Genomic DNA, 20,596 nt, shown 5'->3' with positions numbered 1-20,596 from the left:
ATTCGATCGAATCAAGAGTATTTTTTTCTTGTCAAAGTTTTCAAAAGTCTAGACTCTGGATCCAAGAGACTTTCTTCTCCAGTGTGGCTCAAAAGACTTTTTGCTGAGTCGTTATGATGGGGCTCGTTTCAGTAGTCGAGAGATGCGATCCGTCCGTGCCAGCTAGATCCCTGAGTCTGGATCCTGGATCGTGGATCGAGAATCCCAGTCACTGTCAATTGCATTGTTTAATGAAATTTGTTGTATGCTCCTTGAGCCGTGTTTCCGGTCTGGGCCCATGGGCGCGGGCCAGGCGCCCACTCCCAAGTCCTAGCCCCGAACCCCGGACCCCCCCCCCCCCCCCGAACCGCGGGCCCAACGCTGACGCGCGACCACGTCTCTATCACTCTTGCCGAACGTCGATATCCCGTATGAACAGATAGGAAAAATCTATTTGTATAATAATCCATCCCTTTAAGATCCAGTATGAAAAGTGGAGCAAATGTCTTACTTTAATTTTCAGTTGCGGTCTAAAATGCTGCGGGTTTTGTCCTGAAGTTAGTATACGATGCAGAGAAACTTTTTCAGAAAATTAGTTTTATTTCACTGAGCTAGGAGTATTTACTTTTACTTAACGTACGTAAAGATCTGTCGACAATTCGAAGGGATTGGAAAGACAAAAATTGAGTTGCCTCTTAGGTATGAATTTTTCTCTTTGAAACTTTTTTTTTTTTGGAGGGAGAGGTGCAGAAAAAACTCTCGGGGTGTCTATCTGCCTGAAAAACTCGCGAATATTCGTAAACTTTTGAAAAATTGCACGATGCAAAGCTTAAGACGTAAGCTTATATTTCGCTGCTCATAGTATGTTGCTATCCGCTGACCTGTCCTCGAAAAATCGCCTTCACTCAGGCAGTTATGCAGCACGCATCCTTAGGAGTTAAAATAGTTGTATCATTCCTAGGAGTTGAAATAGTGGTACCATTCCTCTCAATGCATCGAAGTATGTTCTCAGGGTTTTTAATACGTTTTGTTTTGCCTCACCGGGAAAACTTTTCTTTAGGAAAAGTACGACTTAGAGAACCTTAGAGAATCGCCATGGTGGTTTCTGGGGACTCAGGCACCAAATTTCGCATACTTTTTCGTGCATCTGAATTTTGGAAAATTCAGCTTTAATACCCCGAGTTGACTTTTCAGAGTATCGTGCCAGTAGAAACTTGTGATCCTCTGGGGCTTCATTTCACCTTACTTAAAACCAATCGGGCCTCGGAGAAATTTCAAGATCTCTGAAAGAAATCGGTTACGTCCGTAGATGGTAATAACCGAAATCGTACACCGGCTAGATTTAACCCGCGGTTACTGGATCTACGAAGCCGAGTAATTATCAGTGTCAGTCATCCACCATGTTCCAAGTCTCATTTTGAAAGCGCCCCACTCCTTCGGCAACGGGTTACTCCCTGCCCCGGGGGGGGGGGGGGGGGGCGGCAAAAGCTAAACCGGTCGCAATGGGCTCCGCTGCGGAGTCACTCGTCCGTTGCGATCCGTAGCCCCCAGCTCCCCTCCCTCCCCCCGTTTCACGCTTATCTCTCGGCCCGATCCACCCCGCAAACCACTCCCGTGAAACGCCACCTTCATCGCGCTCCCGGATCGTGATCGTGATCCCCCCAATTCAGCGCCGAAATCCTGAATAATTCGTCGGGATAGGGGAGAATTCGCCACGGTGCATATAGCTCCCTCGCATTTAAATTTCAAATGGGCTCGTGTATCTCTGCTGGGTTGGTTGGGAGTCGGTGCCGAGGTTGCGCAACCCAATGTAAGTCAACCTGTTGGAGCGTCGTCGTCACGGTGAAAGGCGGATGTTATTTCGATGGTTTTTGTATGATTCGTTCAGCAAAAGTTGCGAGGATTTCCAATCGTGAAAATTGATGAAGTGGTTGTTGCAGTTTTACTCATCCTATGAAAGATCTATCACGATTTGCTGATTTGAGTATTACTATCAGTCGTGCTGGTAATAGTCGTCTAAAAAATCTCACTTGTGAAGTTGGGATAACTATTGAGCTAGTCAATTCCAATCACAGTACCAAGCAGAGTTCTTTTAGAGTTCTGAGAGCGACTTGGAGAAAAGAAAAAGAAATTTTGTTGTTCTCGAAATTGGGACATATCCCATAAAACGTCCCGTGGAAAAGCCAGCTAGTTTTCTTGAAGACATCTTATAAAAAAACGAGAGGTGAAAACCAACGTTGCAATTAGAGGAATGCATTTTCCTAGTCTCTCCATTGTTCTCTGCGCTTAACTCATGCGCATACTTTACCAAAATCAACACAAAATGTGTGCTGGTTGGCGTTTCCCTTCCTATATTAACCAACAGTAACACGAGAACCCAAATATTTTTATCAGCGAAGTTGGTACAGCTTCACGACTTTAATGTCTCTGGGGTGCGTTTTCATGCCAACAACCTCAAAAACCCGGGAAAATCCTGGAAAATATTGATACTGAAAGAAACTTCACGCATCCTGTGTGATGTCGGTCGAGAACATAGGATCTCATGATGTCGTCGTTGCACGATGCCTCTCGCGGTTGGATCCCGGCGTCATGGCGGTCGTAGGCGGGGGCGCAAGGGGGGGGGGGGGGGGTCGTGGCTAGGCGGCGAACGGTCATTGAAAACAATGAATCAGCAACTCCTGTGGCTCCGCCTCGCAAGAGCACACCCGCGACGCCCGACGACGACAACGCCGACGTCCACCAGCCCCGGCGCACAGTGGATCGAGTCGATCGGAGAGGTCGGACATGAAATTCTTGACCAAAACTGCCAATTTTGATGTTTACTTCGTCATATTTTAAATTTTGAGGGGTCCTGGGTTCCGGACCCTAGGCCAAAGTTTGGAAAGTTCACGAGGAAAAACCTCATCTTTTAAACACTCCCAAACGCTCTGTCTCAGAAAAATCAGCAACTGGGATGTTATATTCGCAATTTAAAGGGTTTTGAAAGTTTCCAGAACTTTAGATCCGTTTTATGCTTCAAGCATTTAAGTCTCCGAATTTTTCCGATCTCCGATCGGTCACTGTGCGGCGCGGCAGCTTCAATTGAAAATTACATAAGTCGAAATTGTACGATACCCGGCGAGGAGGAGAAAAAGAAACATTAAGAACAATTAGAAAATGTCGTATAGGTAGAGGCCAGCCGAGGTCAAAAGGTCATTGATAAAATTCTCTCGCTCCTCGAGCCCGGAGTCGGGGCCCGGGGGGGCCGGGTTCGGCGGGGGAGGGGCGGGGGGTCGAGGCCCCGTGGGAAATGAGCGCCATTGTTTTCAGTCTCTCGGCTTGATACGCTTCGCTACACTCTAACTATACTAACCACTCTACATTTTGCCCCCCCCCTCCCTCCGCCGCCGCCCGTGTCCATCCATTCCTGACTCCTGCCTTATTAATCGTCCTGATAACATCGGCTATAAATCCCTCCGCGTTGAACGCTGACCGCGACGCGACGCCTCGGCCCTGTGTACGTTGGCTTTTATGGAGTCGTAAAGGAATGCGGGAAAAGAAGCGAACGGTATAAGTAATAAGCAATGCACGTTGTAAATCGTCACGTTTCACGTATCAAGTTTTTGGAGTTTTCCTCTTCGTTTGTAATTATTTTGAAATTCAGCAGCCTAAATTCAACGCATTTAATCAAGACCAACCTATCCTTGTACGGTTTCTATGGAAGATGAATTTTTTTTTGTTAGATATTATCGCCATTGATATATATTTTAACTACTCCAGCCCCTCTTTTCTTTAAGCATTTTGCCATAGCTCGCCGTTTTACTGCTTCGTGTGCATTATCCGGAGAAAGAAAAATCATCGTTCTTACAAAGCTCTTTGTGGATTCCAGGTTTTATCGACTTTTCGGGTACAATTCTATTTTCATGGTAACAAGTAATTCCATCCCGGTAGTAACGCTTACATAACGTCCCGATAACAATGCTGTATCGTTTGAATTGATACCGTAAAAGTAAGATTGTAACTGTAACTAGAAAAGTAGGTAAACCCTGAATCCACCATCTCCAGCAACAATTCTTTTTTTCTCAGCGCACTGCACGAAACTAAGGAGGATGGGACTGTAGTATGCATTTACGTTGAAGAATGCACCGCAGAGCAAGTTTCTGAAAATATCTGCGTTAACATCGGACAAAGAAAGTTTTGAGTTGGAGCAATTTTATTTCTTGTCGATTAATCGAATTTTACCATAAAAATACGATTTGGAGACAAGCGAAACTTGCAGATAGCCTGAGTGTTTAGTGTGGAGAACGGTAGCTGTCAGCGCACTGGAAAAAAAAACACATTGGATCTAGAGTCCAGACTCTTGAAAACATTGACAAGAAGCTGGACTCTTGATTCAATCAGATTTAAGCTTAAATCAAGAGGAAATCCGCTCAAATTAAGAGGCTTGGTTCTTGATTTAAGCTTAAATCTGATTGAATCAAGAGTATTTTTTCTTGTCGATGTTTTTCAGAGTCTGGACTCTAGATCCAATGTGTTTTTTTTTTTCCAGTGCGGTTAAATTGATTTCGTTTCAAAAATGCAGTTTTGGCATTGAATTGCGGTTATTCTTGCCATTTGAACGGAGATGAGAGAAACGATTCTTTGCCACTTCGTTTGTCGGTTGAAATTTAGCCACCGGCACCGGTGGGTGGGACAGAGTCCTTGGTTGACACTGTCTGTCCGTCCTTTTGACGATGATGAATTTTAATATTCCTTTATTGTGTGCTCCGAGTGCCACTTAAAAGCAGACTGCGGCCTTGCACCTCTGACCGCCTTGCCGCGCGTCGCGCCGCGTTCCGTTGTTACACGTTGACTTGTGTATGGAAATACGACCAAGCCAAGAATCATGGAATCGCTTTCCATGATTCTCTGAGCTCCGATGTCGCCGATAATTCAATTTTCCATCGTCATTTCTGCTCTTCCAATCGCTCGTTATCCGCTAGAGTTCCAGACCATATGACCAGTTCCAGACCAAGAAGATGAAGCGTGATCATAAGTTTCTTGAAAAAAAAATAATAAAAAAAAAAAAAAATTGACATGCTGGGTTTTTTCGTCTTTATCTTCCTTTTCTTCTTCTTCTTCTTCTTCTTCTTCTTCTTCTTCTTCGTCTTCTTCTTATTCTTCCTTTTTCTTTACTTTAATCGTATAAATGAATGAAATTATCATTCCCAACTCAACGCTCCGTAGCACGGAGCATGTTTCGCCTTCATCTTGATGGATAGGCAAAACGAGCCTTTTGCAGCCCTGCACGTCTAAATACATAGTCGCACCTCCGTACATCGACCGAAGCACGTCATTTTCTCACAGTAGCTCAAATTTCGGAAGCTGATTGATTCCGATACCTCGGTGCTTGCAGCAGGTAATTATTGCAACATTGAAGAGAAGTGTTGCGTTGTTCGCCGACTATTCGATACAGTGAAAGCAGTCGCTGAGTTTTCTCTTTTTCCCCATTTTTTCTTCATCGTAACCATCAGAAAGGATTAACCTTACTAATATCTTAACGTTGCCATTAAACTGAAAGTTAAACCAGCACTAAATAAACATTAGACTTTTCTTGGTGATACTAATTTTACTAAAGTAAGTTGAGGCTGTAACATATTTGCCTGCCGTATTTCGCAGCACGAATGGATGTTGAAATCTTGTATTTTCCGAGCGATATCAAAAACAATACTCGACGTGAATCTTGGCTAGTCCGCACTGATTGTGTAGTAGTCTCTCGTGAAAAAATGTTGTGCTTACAGGTTTATTACTAATAGAAAAATATGTCTAGTCTACATTCATAGAGGAAATAAATAAGATAAGTTTCCTTGGCTACAGAAAAAATTCCGCTGTAATTTTTTCCATCTTTATCCAATCCTTTTTTATTATTATTCGAATCAGGATACCTAACAACTTTCAATCTTTCAAATGTCTTAATCGAAGTAGCAAAATGTCTGAAAAGCTGCAATTACTCTATTATTATGTCGAATTGTTGAATCCGTCGAAAATTGAAAGATTTATCATCAGACCTACTTTTATTAGTCCTAACTTTTTTTCATCCATCCCACGTTTTCGTATTTTTCGCTTAAAATGTAGAATCACCGTATTGCATTCACACGAATATTTTATTTCATAAAGCACCCCTTTTCTCAAATGCAAAATTTATTTAAGCACTTTTTTTTAAATTTCATTTTTGAAGTATCTTATTTCCCTTCGCCTCTCCTGTTTGTCAATAAATACTTTCAACCACCTTTTTCCGTTTCATTTTTTTAATAGTTATCGGTGAAAATTGCGCAGTTTCATTCCATGGGCAGTCCTCAGAGGAATGTAATTCATCATGGTCTTACAAAACAATTTTTAGCACACGAGGCTTTCAAAATGCTGTCCATTTTCAATGTTCTATAAAATACAAACTTGTAAGATTGTATGGGGCAAGGGTACGAAAGATGTTCTATTTCTCGAGCTATAGTTTTGAAAAGACGGTGGCAAATAGAATTCACAGTATCCTCAGCAGCTTTATAGCGTTGTTGCTTGCCATTGTCGAGTCATGTTAAATAACAACAAGAATTTTACCTAGTTTTTTAACACGTTCAATTTTAAATGTTAGTCTTACATATGGAATTACACCCATAATGTCACCTCTCTGAATGAAACAGAATCGGGAGAAAAGTAATATTTAGCCGTCTATATCCACCAATGTACGAGTTCGAATTTAAAATGCTATATATACCTTAAAAGACCCTGCAGGTCCCTTCCTCTCTCCTTCCCTTGAACGCATATAATTTAACAAGGTGTCGGCCATCAGTAAAAACCGGAAAATTTGAAAAAATCAGGAAAATGTCAGGAAAATCGGTCATTGACCGGAAAATTCTGAGGTGCATGGAGCATTTTCAAACATTTGAATCCATTTCATTAAATACTATTCGATTTCTTGAATCAAACAAGTCCTAACTTATTCGCGCCCGAAGTCAATAAATTTTTTCTTTAAATAACAGAGAAAATCAGGGAAATATCAGGAAAACCCAAACGAAATTTTAGTCGACACCCTGTAATGATGAATGAAAATTAGATATCGACTCTAGTCATAAATCAACACACTCAATCGAAGACAGTAAGACAGGGCCTCCCCTTTGGTCGCGCGTCGGGGTTGATGAGACTACTCCTTAGCGATGAATTGGCGGCTATTGTTTTTGATATCCGATCTCTGAGCAAGATTTTAACGTTTGTTTTGCAGGCAATGGTTACTCGTCTCAGCTGAGCGGTGAATCCACGTCGCCGGAGGGCCACAGGACGCCGCTGCCGGACGACACGGGGAACAGCAGCGCCGAGGACACGGGCGGCGGCGGCGGGGGCAGCGGGAGGGGCGGGGGCACGACCCCCTTCTCGCACCCGCCGGCAGCGCCGCGGCCCCAGGGCGGCGCGTACCCCTCGCCGGGGGCCCCCGCGGGAGTGAGGGAGGCCGGCGACTACCACTCCCTGGAGTACGCTCACCACCACCACCACCACCACCAGCAGGACTCCCCCGCCTACGCCACCGAGTCGTCCCCCGAGTTCTACCCTCCCACCAGCACCATGTGCGCCACAGCCAAATACCACCACCAGTCATCCCCCTATACTAAAAGTAGTTTTTCTAGATCTGGTAAGCATCACCACCTATTTCAAAGTCCCATCTTACAGGGTTCCCATTGTCAGGAAATACCGGGAAAACCGGGAAATGTCAGGGAATTTTAAAAAGTCAGGTAAAACCTGAAAATGGAAGGGAAAATGACGAAAATGTCGGGAAAAAATTGCCAACTTACCTTTATTAGCTTTTTAGAATGGATTTGACGTTTAGGACAACATATTTAGCCGAGAAACTATTTCAAATTATGTCTTTTTTCCATATTGCATATTTCACTTGTTAGGTAATTTTACTCAAATGTGTCAAGGAATTCAGGGGATTCCATTTTTCTAAATTTTATGGCAACCCCAACCTTATGACATTGGTCTACTTTCGTTTGTTGGCTCCCCTCAACCATCTCAGTGACACTGAAAAAAAACTCCGGCCGTGGAAGCCGTACTTACGGGCTATATGGACATGCTGTGTGTTCTGGGCTCAGAGGACGAAAGTTTTGGGTGCTGGAGCCGTAGCTTCGACTGCTTCGGGTTCAGAGGCCGGATAAACGGATGCTGCAGCCAGAACTTTCGGCCTCCGAGCCCGGAATGGACGGTACGTCCATGAAGCCTCTAAGTACTGCTTCCAAGGCCGGAGTTACTTTTTCCTTGAAACGAACTGGTCAAAGTTTCAAACCGCAATTTGCATTGCTAATGATGCTATACAAGCGTTTGAACAAAATCGTTCCTTGTACCAGACAGGCAAAGCGCTGGCAAACTTTTTCGGCAGTTCACTCAAAGTCCCTATTTTCCAGCCTCAAAATCTTAATTGCTCCCAAATGGTCAACTTTTAGACTTTTTGGCTTTTCTCTTGGCGTTAACGATGCAGGATTAATTCCTTTAAGCTGCGGTTTGGATATCTCATCCCCTTCCCACCACTACTTTAAGGTACTGATTTCTCTGCTGCATCACATTTTCTTGCTTGAACCATTCAGGCAGAGGGTTTAAGATCAGTATTTCGATGGCCAAAGTGTGACACTTCGTATCTCGTATTTATTTACTCTTGCTTCACACACAGGAAATCTTTACCTAATTATTTGTTGTGGTGATTCAAAATGTTTCACTTTTCTGTTGACAGGTCGATACTCACAACCTGAGCGGTACACTGAAGGTTATAGTTCACCATTTGAAAGCAATGAGTTCCAGCAGGTGCCTGGGAGCACTTCGACGGACGCCCCTCACTGGACTACAACTGGTGCTAGCGATGCTTTACCTTTATCTCACAATAGCAGTGGATTCATTCATCCAGCCTCTAGGGAACCTCATTATGATATCAAGCCTTCACTCCCGCCACCATCCATGCTAAGCTCTTATGCTGGTAAGAATTTCATAAATCTATCATGTCGGAGACCTGTTTCAGGGTGTCTAGCATCAGGAAAAACCGGAAAATATCAGGAATTTTGGCCGATCAGGAAAAAATCAGGAAAAATCAGGAAAATCTGAAAAATCGGACGTTTTATCAGGAATTTTTCTTACGCGAATCTCCTCAGCGGAGAAAGTCTTACTGCTTTTTGCCTACCGTGCCAGGAGTCGAAAAAAAATCAGGAAAATATCAGGAATTTTTTATAAAATATCAGGAAAAATCAGGAAAATATCAGGATTTTTCAAAATTAAAAAATACTAGACACCCTGTTTTTGATCCTTGGTTCCAAAGCTAGAGAATCTAATAAGTCATCAAAGAATAGGTAGAGCTCTATAATTTTAAACTTAAGTGGGAGCATTCTTGTGTACAAATCCTGAGTGAGTAATCATTTTCCTCTTGAAAAATCTCTTCAGAGAGCTCTTGAACTTCGTAAAAACCAGGAAGTATAAATGAGGGGCTTGGAGGACAAGGCGCATAAGTGCAGTATTTGAAAAAGTTGAGATATTAATAATTTCAAGTGAAACTAGTCTTCACGCATGTTCTATGAAAACCCGCTCCCAAATTCCAACTTTTAAGCATATGAAAGTCAGTTTGAACTTTCTTTCCGCCATAAAGATCCATGTAATTTCGAAACTTTAAACAAGTTTTTCTCGAAATAGCAAAAACTGCACTTAGGCACCTTGTCCTCCAAGCCCCTAAAATGTAATGATCAATTTATTCTATTTATTTTCCAATGAGTGAGGAAGGACAAAAAACGCTACTTTGCTTAGAGAAGGTCCAAAATGAAGAACATCAGCCATAAATGTCTCTTGGTAGTTGGTTCCCAGTTTATGGGAGGGAAAAAAATGAAGGGATCATGAGATAATTATAGGAAATCTGCGATGCTAAGGAAGAACACTGTATAAACCTCTCGTTTTTGCCAACAGATGCTGTGCTATACATTGCAATCTTTAAAGTTATTTTTTTCTAGATATTCCCAAAATTATGTTTCTATATAAAAAATTATAATTAATAAAATGAATGAGAATTAATTATTATTAATAAAATTTGCCACAAGACATCAAACTCTCTTCAATATCTGTTTTCAATTTGTATCTTTGTTTTTACAGGCCGATACTCACAGCCGGAGCGATACACTGATGGTTATAGTTCACCTTTTGAAAGTAATCAGTTCCAGCAAGTTCCTGGCAGTACTTCGGGTGATGTCCCACACTGGGCAACTGGTGCTAGTGATGGCCTACCTTTATCTCACAATAGTAATGGTTTTCTCCATCCAAATTCTAGGGATCCTCACTATGATAATAAGCCTCTACTTCAGCCTTCTATGTTAAGCGCTTATACAGGTAACTACAAAAATCTTTCTGTACCTTAATGTAGAAATCCGAGGGAAAACTGTAACTCTTAAATTCTCCGATAAGTACCAAGCATGCAGTGAGTTTATCACAAAAAAGGAACAAAGATAATAAAAGAAAAACCACCTCTCATCATGCTTAGCGCTTCGATGCAGGTATTCAAAACGTATAATTGAATATGAAAGGTGTGACATTTTTGGCCAGATTGCATCTGCTTTGAAATTTGGTACCTTAGCTCAACCTTTTTCCATTCAGATTTTTTATGTATTTAAACAGTGAAGAGTTTTAAATTTTTAATTTTCCCAAGATATATGTAAGAGCAATGTAGAAGACCCAAATTCAGTAGAGTAAAATTAACTCACATAATTGAAAACATCAATAACGATGATTTTCAAGTAGCCCTAAAAAATGATTGCCTCTTAACAAAGTACAATACTTCAAGGAAATTTAAGTTTTAGGCTATTCATGCCAGAGCATCATTTAGTTTTTTTAAGCAACACCTGGCAAAAGATTTCTCTCGATCTGGTATGAAGACGTTGATCGATTAGTCTCTGCTGATTCCGAAAAGTGTACTTTTTTTCTTTCCTTTGCACTTGTACTAATCCCAAATAGGTGGTGGACCTTGTTTTACAGGGAGCGGGCCAATACAGTTGTGGCAATTTTTGCTAGAGCTGCTAACAGATAAATCTTGTCAAGCGTTCATAAGTTGGACAGGCGAAGGCTGGGAATTCAAGTTAACAGATCCTGATGAAGTTGCAAGGCGCTGGGGTGTCAGGAAAAACAAACCGAAAATGAATTATGAAAAATTAAGTCGTGGTCTACGGTATTATTATGATAAGAATATCATTCATAAAACTGCAGGCAAGCGATACGTCTACAAATTTGTCTGCGATCTGCAAAATCTTCTAGGGTAAGTTCTTTTTATTAACCATTAATTTATCAATACTGTTTGAAGCGACCTGTGGATTATATGAGAAAAATCTGCATGCACTTTTTAGCTCATAACCCCTCCTATGAAAGTTGCCTCTGACGAAAATCACTGTCATGAGCTAATGGAGAGTTTTATTTTTTCATCTAAATTTCACGTAAAATACGATTTGTGCAACTTTGATTCAGCTCTTTCACATTGAACACTTTGAACAATAGATACCAGGAAAGGAACTCTGCTGGATTAAGGAGCATACCAAAATGGTTGCATTGTGTGATTTGATTCACATAGACTTCGGTTTTTCTTGAGAGCGGAAATTTTAAATTTTTCGTAACCAGTGCTTAAAGAAAATGCTAACATCTTAGTTTGACGTTAATTTCAGTAATTTTCGTAGACAAATCATGTTCTAAGTGAAATTTTGATGAAAAAACATACATAACAATGCCCTTATTTTGCACCTTGCCTGGCGATCCATTAGAAAATGGGAGACAATATTTCAAATACGGACTTTATGTATGGCAAGCTCAAGAGAAGCAAAATACCAATCGAATTTCTTTCCTGAAAAAAAAAAAAAAAAAAAAAAAAATCCTATCATTACTAAAAGCTCTCTGGCCTCTTCAATTTTCTTTATTTGTCTTAGTTCATTCTACCCTTCTTCTGGGCCAATTTCCATGATATTTGGGGCTATCATCAGTTAAAAGTCTTTAAATAAGCCCGCTCTGTTGTGATGTTGAAAATATCGGAGCCCGATGTTGGATATATCCCACAGAGCAGCCAAGGGGCCTAGTCCCTTATAAAATATATAACCTGAATTATTCCAAGCTAGTTTTGCTAGTATAACAAGGGGTGAACAAACTAGAAAGTTTTCTATCCAATTATTCATTGAATTGTACTGCTAGTTTTTAAGTACCTAATGGGTTTTTGACTTTTTAAATTACGTAAATATCGCAACATCCTGTGCAGAACACATGGCACTTGAGTTACTTTACTGTTCGTAAATAGGGCCTGACACAAGGTTTTAGAACACTCTCTCTCCTGAAATTTTAATATTGTGCTGTATGGTAGAATTGTGGGTTTAATGGCTATTCTTATTTTTCTCAACTTTCCCAACATAAGATGAAGAGGCTTTTTTATGAGTTTTACTGCTCGCTTTTTGAAAGTTCTTATAATTAGTACAGCTTTTGACATTTCATCCTGATTTTGTATTTACTTATTTTTTTAAGAAAATGTTTTGCAATTTTAGTATGAATTTACTGTTGGATGAAATTAATACGTAGTTCTTATCTTTTTTAGATGCAGTCCTGAGGAGTTACATGCAATGGTTGATCTCAAACTTGAAAAGAGAGACGACGACTGAATCAGTAAAGAATCACTAAATTAGGAATCTTTTTTTAATTTTTCAAAGAAAAAACTTTTAAAAAAAGATGAAATTGTGCAGGAAATATTGTATATAAGAGACATTAACCTGCACAGAATGCTTTATGTGGATCCATGCGTGTTTAGTTACTTTGTCTTTTTTCTTAAATTAGAACAAAGGACCTCTGCATAGATACATTGGAACAAATTATGTGATGTAATTGTAACGGATGAGTTTATATATTGATAATTTTATGTTTTTATCTATTTATGTACTTGAGTTGCATGCTTTTCTCAGCAACTACCCACGAAGAACTTTTAACTGAAGTTCGTAATCAAAACTTCCTGTAAATATAGTTGTGAAACAGATCTTTCTGTTTTCTCTTTACTTTTTTCATAGATTTTTTAACTGTCATGCCAATGAGCTTATATGATCCTTTTTGTGAAAATTAAATGTAAAAATAATTTTAATCTGACCCAGACGTTTTTCTGTGCCTGCGGTCATGTATTTATGTCAACTTACCTTCTATATTTTTTCTTTTTTTCTTTCATTGATAAAACGAACCTATTATCGATACAAAAAGTCTATAAACCAAGTTCTTTTCCTCTGTAATTCAGGAAAGATTCAAATTCTACATTTTTAAACTGTGAAAAGGACTGGAAACTCTCACATCTAAGTTTTGAATGTGTCCTCCACACCATTCAGCTAGAATGTTTTGATCAATTTAACAATTAATTTAATGTTGCATTTCCCCTTATTGGCTCTCAAATTAAATGCCTCACGTTTGTAATGATTAGTCAAGGAAGTAACAGACAAACCGTACTAGAAGTAAGCAACATCTGAGTTTTCACGCTGCAGCATTTTTCTGAAGTGTATACACATTGTATAATATTCTGTGCAATAATAACAAAATCTAGACATTTGCAAAGACCTGCATTATAAAAAAGCCCATACATACTATTTTGATCAATAAAAACCCCTCAATTTTCCCCATTATCTAATTATTGTGGAAGTGAGTACCCACCTATACTTGTGATTTTAATTAAAAAATAATTGACTTTTCTTGACCGCTCATTAGTAAATTCTGTGGAAGGCTGAGATGAGTCATTTTGTGGAGAAAGTGATCCAAATTATCTGCAGATCTTACAGGACTCAAGACTTAGAAATGAAAAGTGTATAGGCTTTGAAATGTTGGCAGTTGTAGAAATTTTCTGATCAGATTTAATCACAATCTCTTGCTTCAGTTAGGTTTTTTTTATTTAATTTGCAATGGCGCATAGTAAATAAGATAGAATCCAGAACCAATGCGCAGATCTAATCTAATGCTAGAAAACAATGCCTCATCGAATGTTTATATTTCAATAGCTAGAACCATGTAGTTGAATTTTCTGGTAAATTTGCTGTAGAGTTAAAAGTCAAACTTAATCATTCAAAATACTAACTTTTGCTGTGGTGAGTCATCATTTCCTGTACTGGGTCTCATTTTTTTTCTTGGCCATGGTCTCCTTCACAGGCCAGAAGCACACCCTGAAAGCAGTTCAAAGCGTAGTAAACTTATTTTTTCAGTTGGACAAAAACCCCAAAGTGTTGCTTTGGAAGATATCGCTACAAACTGATCAAACCCTACAGCTATTTGCCAGACCTTTCAATTTCAACCCAAGAATTGATGATTCCACTTTTCTGCACAATTATAAAGTGACGTCATGTTCCATTATAGAATTTGCTATGAAGTGTGACATTTCATGATAGAGCAAGGTGATTTTTTTCCTATCAGTGTTCCTTGTTGCCAAATCGACATTCTAAGTCTTCCCAATTTTAACTTTCTGCAATTGTAAACTCTCATGTAGATCATACCAGTGCCCTTTTTTTCAATTTATTGCTTCATAATGAGAAAGTTGCTTTTCAGAAAAGTAATGAAGGGCATCCTATCATTATTGAAGTAATCTCTCTCCTTCGCCTGGTTATTTTTTCAAGCGCACTGCAGTGTTACATTTTAGATTAAGGCCTAAAAATGTACCATCAAGCTGTCCCCCCTCTTCTTTTTCAAGAACAATGAAGAAATCTGCACAAAACTTAAGTATTTACAATGGATGTCAATTGGTTTTAAAATTCCATTTAATTTGTTTCACATTTGATCTATGAGTTAAGATTTCATAATTTATTTTTCTCTCTGAACATTTTCTTTTGAAAATGGATTATTTTATGATCATAATTTCATTAATTTAAAAGGAAAAAAAGGCGGAAAACCTAAGCATTACTTTCCACAGTTTTAAAATGGTACACTCTCAATTCAAGTACTCAATCCACTCAATATTAGATTTTTTTTGAAGAACAAATTTACTTTCTAGCCTCATATTTTAAGATTAGGCCAGATAGCTGGAATAGTCATAATAAGAAAACTGTAAGCTTTTATGAGAATTGCCCTTCATTTTATCATTTGTTAATGTAGAAGGTGCAGGCATCGAATTGAATCATATCTTGGAATCATTGAAATTCTCCGGAGAGATCAAAATTATGATTGTCTAACAAATGAATTAACTATTGATCCCATATCCTCCCACGAGGAACCTCATCCTATATAGACAACAAATATTTCTTCAAGCTCGTTTTGTCAGGCTTTTCTCTATTCTTGAGCGATTATTATCTGTGAACCCTATTTTTTTATATGAAACCAGTTTTTGAATCTTCTAATTTCAAAAGACTTAACAGTTAAATATGTTTACCCCGCTTCATTATGCTTTCAAAATTAACGTTCAATAAAGACTTAGTTTCATTATCAAAATGAAGGAGGGAGAGCGTGATACTTTTAATTATTTGACTTTTTTCCCACGCTTTTGCGATTCATCAAGACATACATTTTTCCCATTCATTGTTGAGCAAAGGATGCCAGTTAAGACAAAATTAATCTTTTATGCTTCTCACGAGACTTCTCAAAAGTATATCTTCAAACCTGCCTTATTTTCATCCCTATTAATGTCGATTCAAGTCTAGTATGAAAAGTGTTCTGGTTAAAATAATACCGTGCAAGCTACAAAAACAAAAGGATCTTCTCATCTGTTGTTAAGAAATAAGTAACCATGAAACAAGATTATTGTAGGTGTGCTAATTTCTTTTCCTCTCAGGGAAAGTTCCTCTTAATAATGAAATCATTGTACTACCTAAGTTTTATTGTAATTTTATCATCTTATATTGTGGCACATTAATTATTTCATAAAATTCTCTGTGGTCCGCATCTAAAACCATCTCCATCTTTCGATCCTACACTGTTTCATTCTCTGTGAGTCAACATATTTTTCACATCTTAAATTTTCGTTCTTTGATCTCTAATTCATTAGACTCTTTTCTTTCAACAAAAAGCTTTTTTATCCCCATTTTATCATCATTATCTACCAACTGTAGCTAATTTAACTGTCCACTCTGGCATGAGGCACATATGACATGTCTGAATCAGGTGGGTATCATTGAAACTCAGTCAACTGTCATGCACAGTTTTTATTATCATTCGCACACAATTTTCAAAAGAAAGTGTTGATTAATGAAATGTGATTAAATCTCAAAATTCATAGATTTTTATAACTTTAACCGTAGGTTATTCTTGTATGTAAATAGATACCTTGCGTAATTTATTTGTTTTGATTACTGTAGAATTCCAACTGAATGAATTCCCTATCAGCCCTACTGAAATACTCAACAGTCATGGTGTATATCTGTTGAAAAACTTTTTTCCTTGAAGATTTTCATAAATTATTTTTCTTCAGCTTAATTTTATATTTACATAATTCACTATGATTCATTCAACCGTTATGTGCTCCTAATTTGATCTTCAAGTACTTAAGCTTTGATTTTTAAACAAATTTCTCTGTTTCAGAAGAAAGTGAATTCAGAGTGAGAAGGCTTATTTTAGCACATATTCTTTGTTCACTTAATTCATCTGTTCTTCTTATTTTAAGCCAAAAGTTAGAAAGGCAAAAAACGAGGCTTATCAAATTCTGAATTCCTCTCCGCCATAGTACCTAATTGTCATTAATTACATCTCATGGGCATTAAAAAGGACCTATAAATTTTCCCTCTATCTTGAGATTGAACCTTTGAAGTTAACAGACCTAAGATAGCATATAGTGTTTTTCCTATCATCATACAATGTTATGTTGATCTCTCGGATAGGAAATCGTCTTTCAAGGTAACTTTTTTCTTCAAAGGCAAGATCATCTTTGATAGAAATTATTAATGCTCCTCATGTTTTCTTTTTGGATTATTTCAAAACGAAGATGCCAAGTCCAGTAGTTCAAACGTTACTCTCAAATTGAACGGTTTTTTCACACACTTCGAAATTATTTCCCATTTTCCTTCATTGAATTGTATTTGTTGAAGAGAACTGCTTTGAATTTTTAAGATTCTAGAAATAAAGATACTAAAAAGTTTAATCGTAAATCTAAGTACACTGATCTGATTATATGGTCTTCAAATGTACCCATGAAACAGGATGTAAAAAAATTATGTCATATTCATCGTAACCACATTCAATTTATTTCATATTGTTCAATGAATAAAATATGTGACCTCTAAGACTAAACTTGCTTTTTTATATCATATATTATATTTTTTTAACTTGAAATGTTTGGAATTCTACTGTCTTTCAAAATTTAGAAACAGCTATTGTTCATGTTTTAAGAATTCGATATTATACTCAAAATTGACATTGTTACCCACGAAACGAAAACCTCTAAGTTTAAATCTGGTGAAGTAAAATATCCAAAGCAATAGTGTGAAGCATCAAGTGTCAAGTTTCACTATTCAAATATGTAATTAACTGTTATGAATTATCAGTTGTCTGATTAGCTATTTTGTTATATAATTTTTATAAATATAGTTTTAGACAATCTTTAATTGTTATCGATTCTTTTTTCATTTATGATGTAAGTTTCTCCCTCTTTTTTATTATTTTATCTAATTTGTCTCTTCCCCCTCAGTAAATTTTTGTTAACTGCTTTCAGTTTATATTTATAATTAAAGAAAAAGTTTAAAAATCATCATTAAAAAAGTCCAAAATCAAAATAGATGTCTCTTCTTTTCTCTCTCCTTCATGGCCCTGATTGGTCAGAATGATCACCCTTTCCAATTTGTAGGTATTCTTACTCTGCACTCTCGAGGGAATGAAAAATTTATTTAGGGTTTTAATTCAGAGGTATATCAAGGTCCAAGACCACCCTGAAAGTCAGTTCATTATTAACAAAGCAGCAATTTGTACCACTAAATACTTCTTCTACAAAGAAAAATAATTGAATCAGTGAGAACGAAAACACACCAACTAGGAAAATGGAAAGAATCAAGACACACACAAAACCGAACAGTAAATGAAGAAATTAGTCTAAGAAAGGGATTTTTGGTGCCAAAATACAAGCTCTTAAAGGCATTTTAAAGGTCCAAGTTGGAACATATGCGCTAACTTCAATGACTTTTATAAAAATTGACCGTCTCTTATGAAAATTGAGCAATTTCGAGTTACCGAGTTGGTGTGTTTTTGAACTCATTGATTCAATTGTAAAACATTTCTTAAAGAAAACAAAGAAATAAAAATTACAATTATTAAAGTACTTGTTACTGAAATAATTATTGAAGTACAGTGCACTTTTGCCACCTTTAAAATGAAAGGGGTTAAAGATTCCTTCAAATCGAAGTTGTTGAGATTTTAGATTGTGAGAAAGTGGTTTTTACAAAAAATGGAATAAAAAGACATTACTAATTGACTCAGTGAGAACGAAAGCTCACCAACTCAGTAACTCCAAAATGCTCACTTTTTATTAAAGACAGTCAATTTCTGCAAAGGGCATTGAAGTCACCATTTAATGTGTCCTTAGTACTTGCCTTTAGGCACCAAAAATCTTCTTCTCAGACTAACTTCTTCACCTACTGTGCAGTTTTGTGTATATCTTGATTATTTTTATTTTTGCAAGTCGGTGTTTTTTCGTCCTCACTGATTCAAGTGAGCTCTTTGATTGTGAGATGAGGTAGACTGGGCAATCGCTCCATAGTTCAAAATCATTAGCCTATTTTTTAAATGCGCTGGCTGTGCCCTTGCTGTTAGGTACGCTGGCTCAAATGAGAGGCTCTGATTCCCTTTTGAATCATACAGTGTCTGGTTCTGCCAGCTCGAAATACCTGATGTTGAATTACAGAATGCTACGGTCACGCCCACGCTCGCCCACTCCCCCTTAAGCATTTTAAAGTCAAAGTCCACACCATATACCAGATTTTAAGCACTTTTAGACTGCAACGGAGGATCTGCCATCCCAACCCTCGCAATCGCTTTCAATAATGATTTGAAGACAAACTGGATTGCATTTAACAAAAAGGAAGCAGCGCAATTACAGCGTTTTCAAAGAGTGCAACTTCCCCTTTTCTTCTAAAAACACTTTATGTATGTACAGCATTAAAATTTACCCAATTATTTTGCTTTAAAATTAACAATTTTTTGGTGGGAAGCAAAAGTTATTAGCTATTCTGGGATATTTTTTAGATAATTATGAAGAAGCAACATTTTCACAATACTGTAATCGCACTGGTTTTTTTTTGCTAAATGCAATCCAACTAATCTTCTGTCACACTCTAAAAGTGCGCAGTTATGCGGTGTGGATTTAAAGGAATAAATTTTCTTGCAAGTCTTATGAATATTAATGTTGATAGTTACATCATGAAACCAAAAAAATTCTCATCTGAGAAATTTTGGGATGATATAAGCCCATGATATTTACTTCTTTTCGAGTATCGATTAGCCCCGTTCCCGATAAGTTTCCCTTTTCACTATTTTTCTTGTTACCTACCGCAACGGAATTTGACACATCTTGGAAGTCATCGATAATTTATTTAAGTACCTTAATTGATCAGTGGCAATAAAATATTATACTGCTTCATTGAAAAGTAGGTATAATATATGAGCTGTGTTTAGAACATTATTTAAAACAGTAGGTACCAAGGATATTTTCATTTTCAACTCACATGGTAGTCTTACTGTTTAAAAAAAAGTGTCAACATTCCAACCGCTCCACTGATCCACTGCAATGAGAAAATATTCTATTAGCTCCTGACTGATTGTGAGGGGGGATCATAATTTTGCTTTCTATCCTGAAAACGAAGAGATATAATTCATGAATAAGTCCGACTAACGAGGAATTTTGTTATTTGTTTATCTATCATATTTATTGATGGCGAAATGTGGAAATTGCGTATCTCCTGTAGAACATTGGATGCTTCTGTTCCTGCTCAGGTTCCATTTTTTTAAAAAAAATCAACCAACAGTTTTTCTAAAATATTTTCCTTAATTTTTCTCAGGTATTTAAAAATATTGGCTTTCGTATTATTTTTATTCTACTTTCACATAGCGAAGAGACCCCCCCCCCCCCCCCGCCATCCATTAAAAATATAATATAAAAAAACTACAAAAATAGTTGCAATATAGCTTTGACGTATATTGATCCTGAAATTACTAATATTAATTACTACTATTTTCTGATACCTACTCGCAGGCCCGCCGCAAGGGGGGGGGGGGGATACTGGATCCCTGATACCAGGGCCCGGGCTCGGGCCCCGGACGGGGCCCGTGTTACCTGTGAAAAACCACTACGAATTCACATGCAACCCTTGTTTCGTAAGAAAAAGTGAAAAATTTACCCTAAAAATTTCGCAAAATTATGCATTCACCAGTGCAAAAATGTCAAAGGTAATCGACACGCCCAGCGTGCATGGAGGCTAATTCAATTGTAATCTTCCGTCACATTCTTACGGCACAATGATACAACTATTTGAACTCTCCGGAATGCGTGAGGTATCACGCCGCATTTGAAGGCGTTTTCAAAATAGCCAAGTTCCGATACCCGGATTATCGTTTTGCATAGTTCATATTCTTTTGTTATATTCCGTGCCGCTCGTTTATTTTTAATCCTCGTAGAAAAACCACCCATTTGTAAATA

At 37.9% G+C, this 20,596-nt stretch overlaps 1 protein-coding gene across 4 annotated transcripts in view; it reads left to right on the top strand.

Annotated features, from left to right (window-relative positions):
• The window catches only part of LOC109044016 (protein C-ets-1), a 247,304-nt gene extending 229,620 nt beyond the window's left edge, over positions 1–17,684 (top strand). For all 4 annotated transcript variants that reach the window (XM_019061474.2, XM_019061482.2, XM_019061489.2 and 1 more), the window contains 5 exons: positions 7,211–7,615; positions 8,708–8,947; positions 10,102–10,335; positions 10,957–11,254; positions 12,566–17,684. In XM_019061474.2, the coding sequence (XP_018917019.1) occupies positions 7,211–7,615; positions 8,708–8,947; positions 10,102–10,335; positions 10,957–11,254; positions 12,566–12,629 (1,241 nt within the window). In that variant the 3' untranslated portion in view covers positions 12,630–17,684. The remainder of the gene's footprint in view (positions 1–7,210; positions 7,616–8,707; positions 8,948–10,101; positions 10,336–10,956; positions 11,255–12,565) is intronic.
• Positions 17,685–20,596: the final 2,912 nt, after the last annotated feature.

Source organism: Bemisia tabaci, chromosome 6 (assembly GCF_918797505.1).
Source record: "Bemisia tabaci chromosome 6, PGI_BMITA_v3".
NCBI lineage: Eukaryota > Metazoa > Arthropoda > Insecta > Hemiptera > Aleyrodidae > Bemisia > Bemisia tabaci.
The sequence above is the reverse complement of the archived record's forward strand: the minus strand, read 5'-3'. Positions and strand labels throughout refer to the sequence as shown.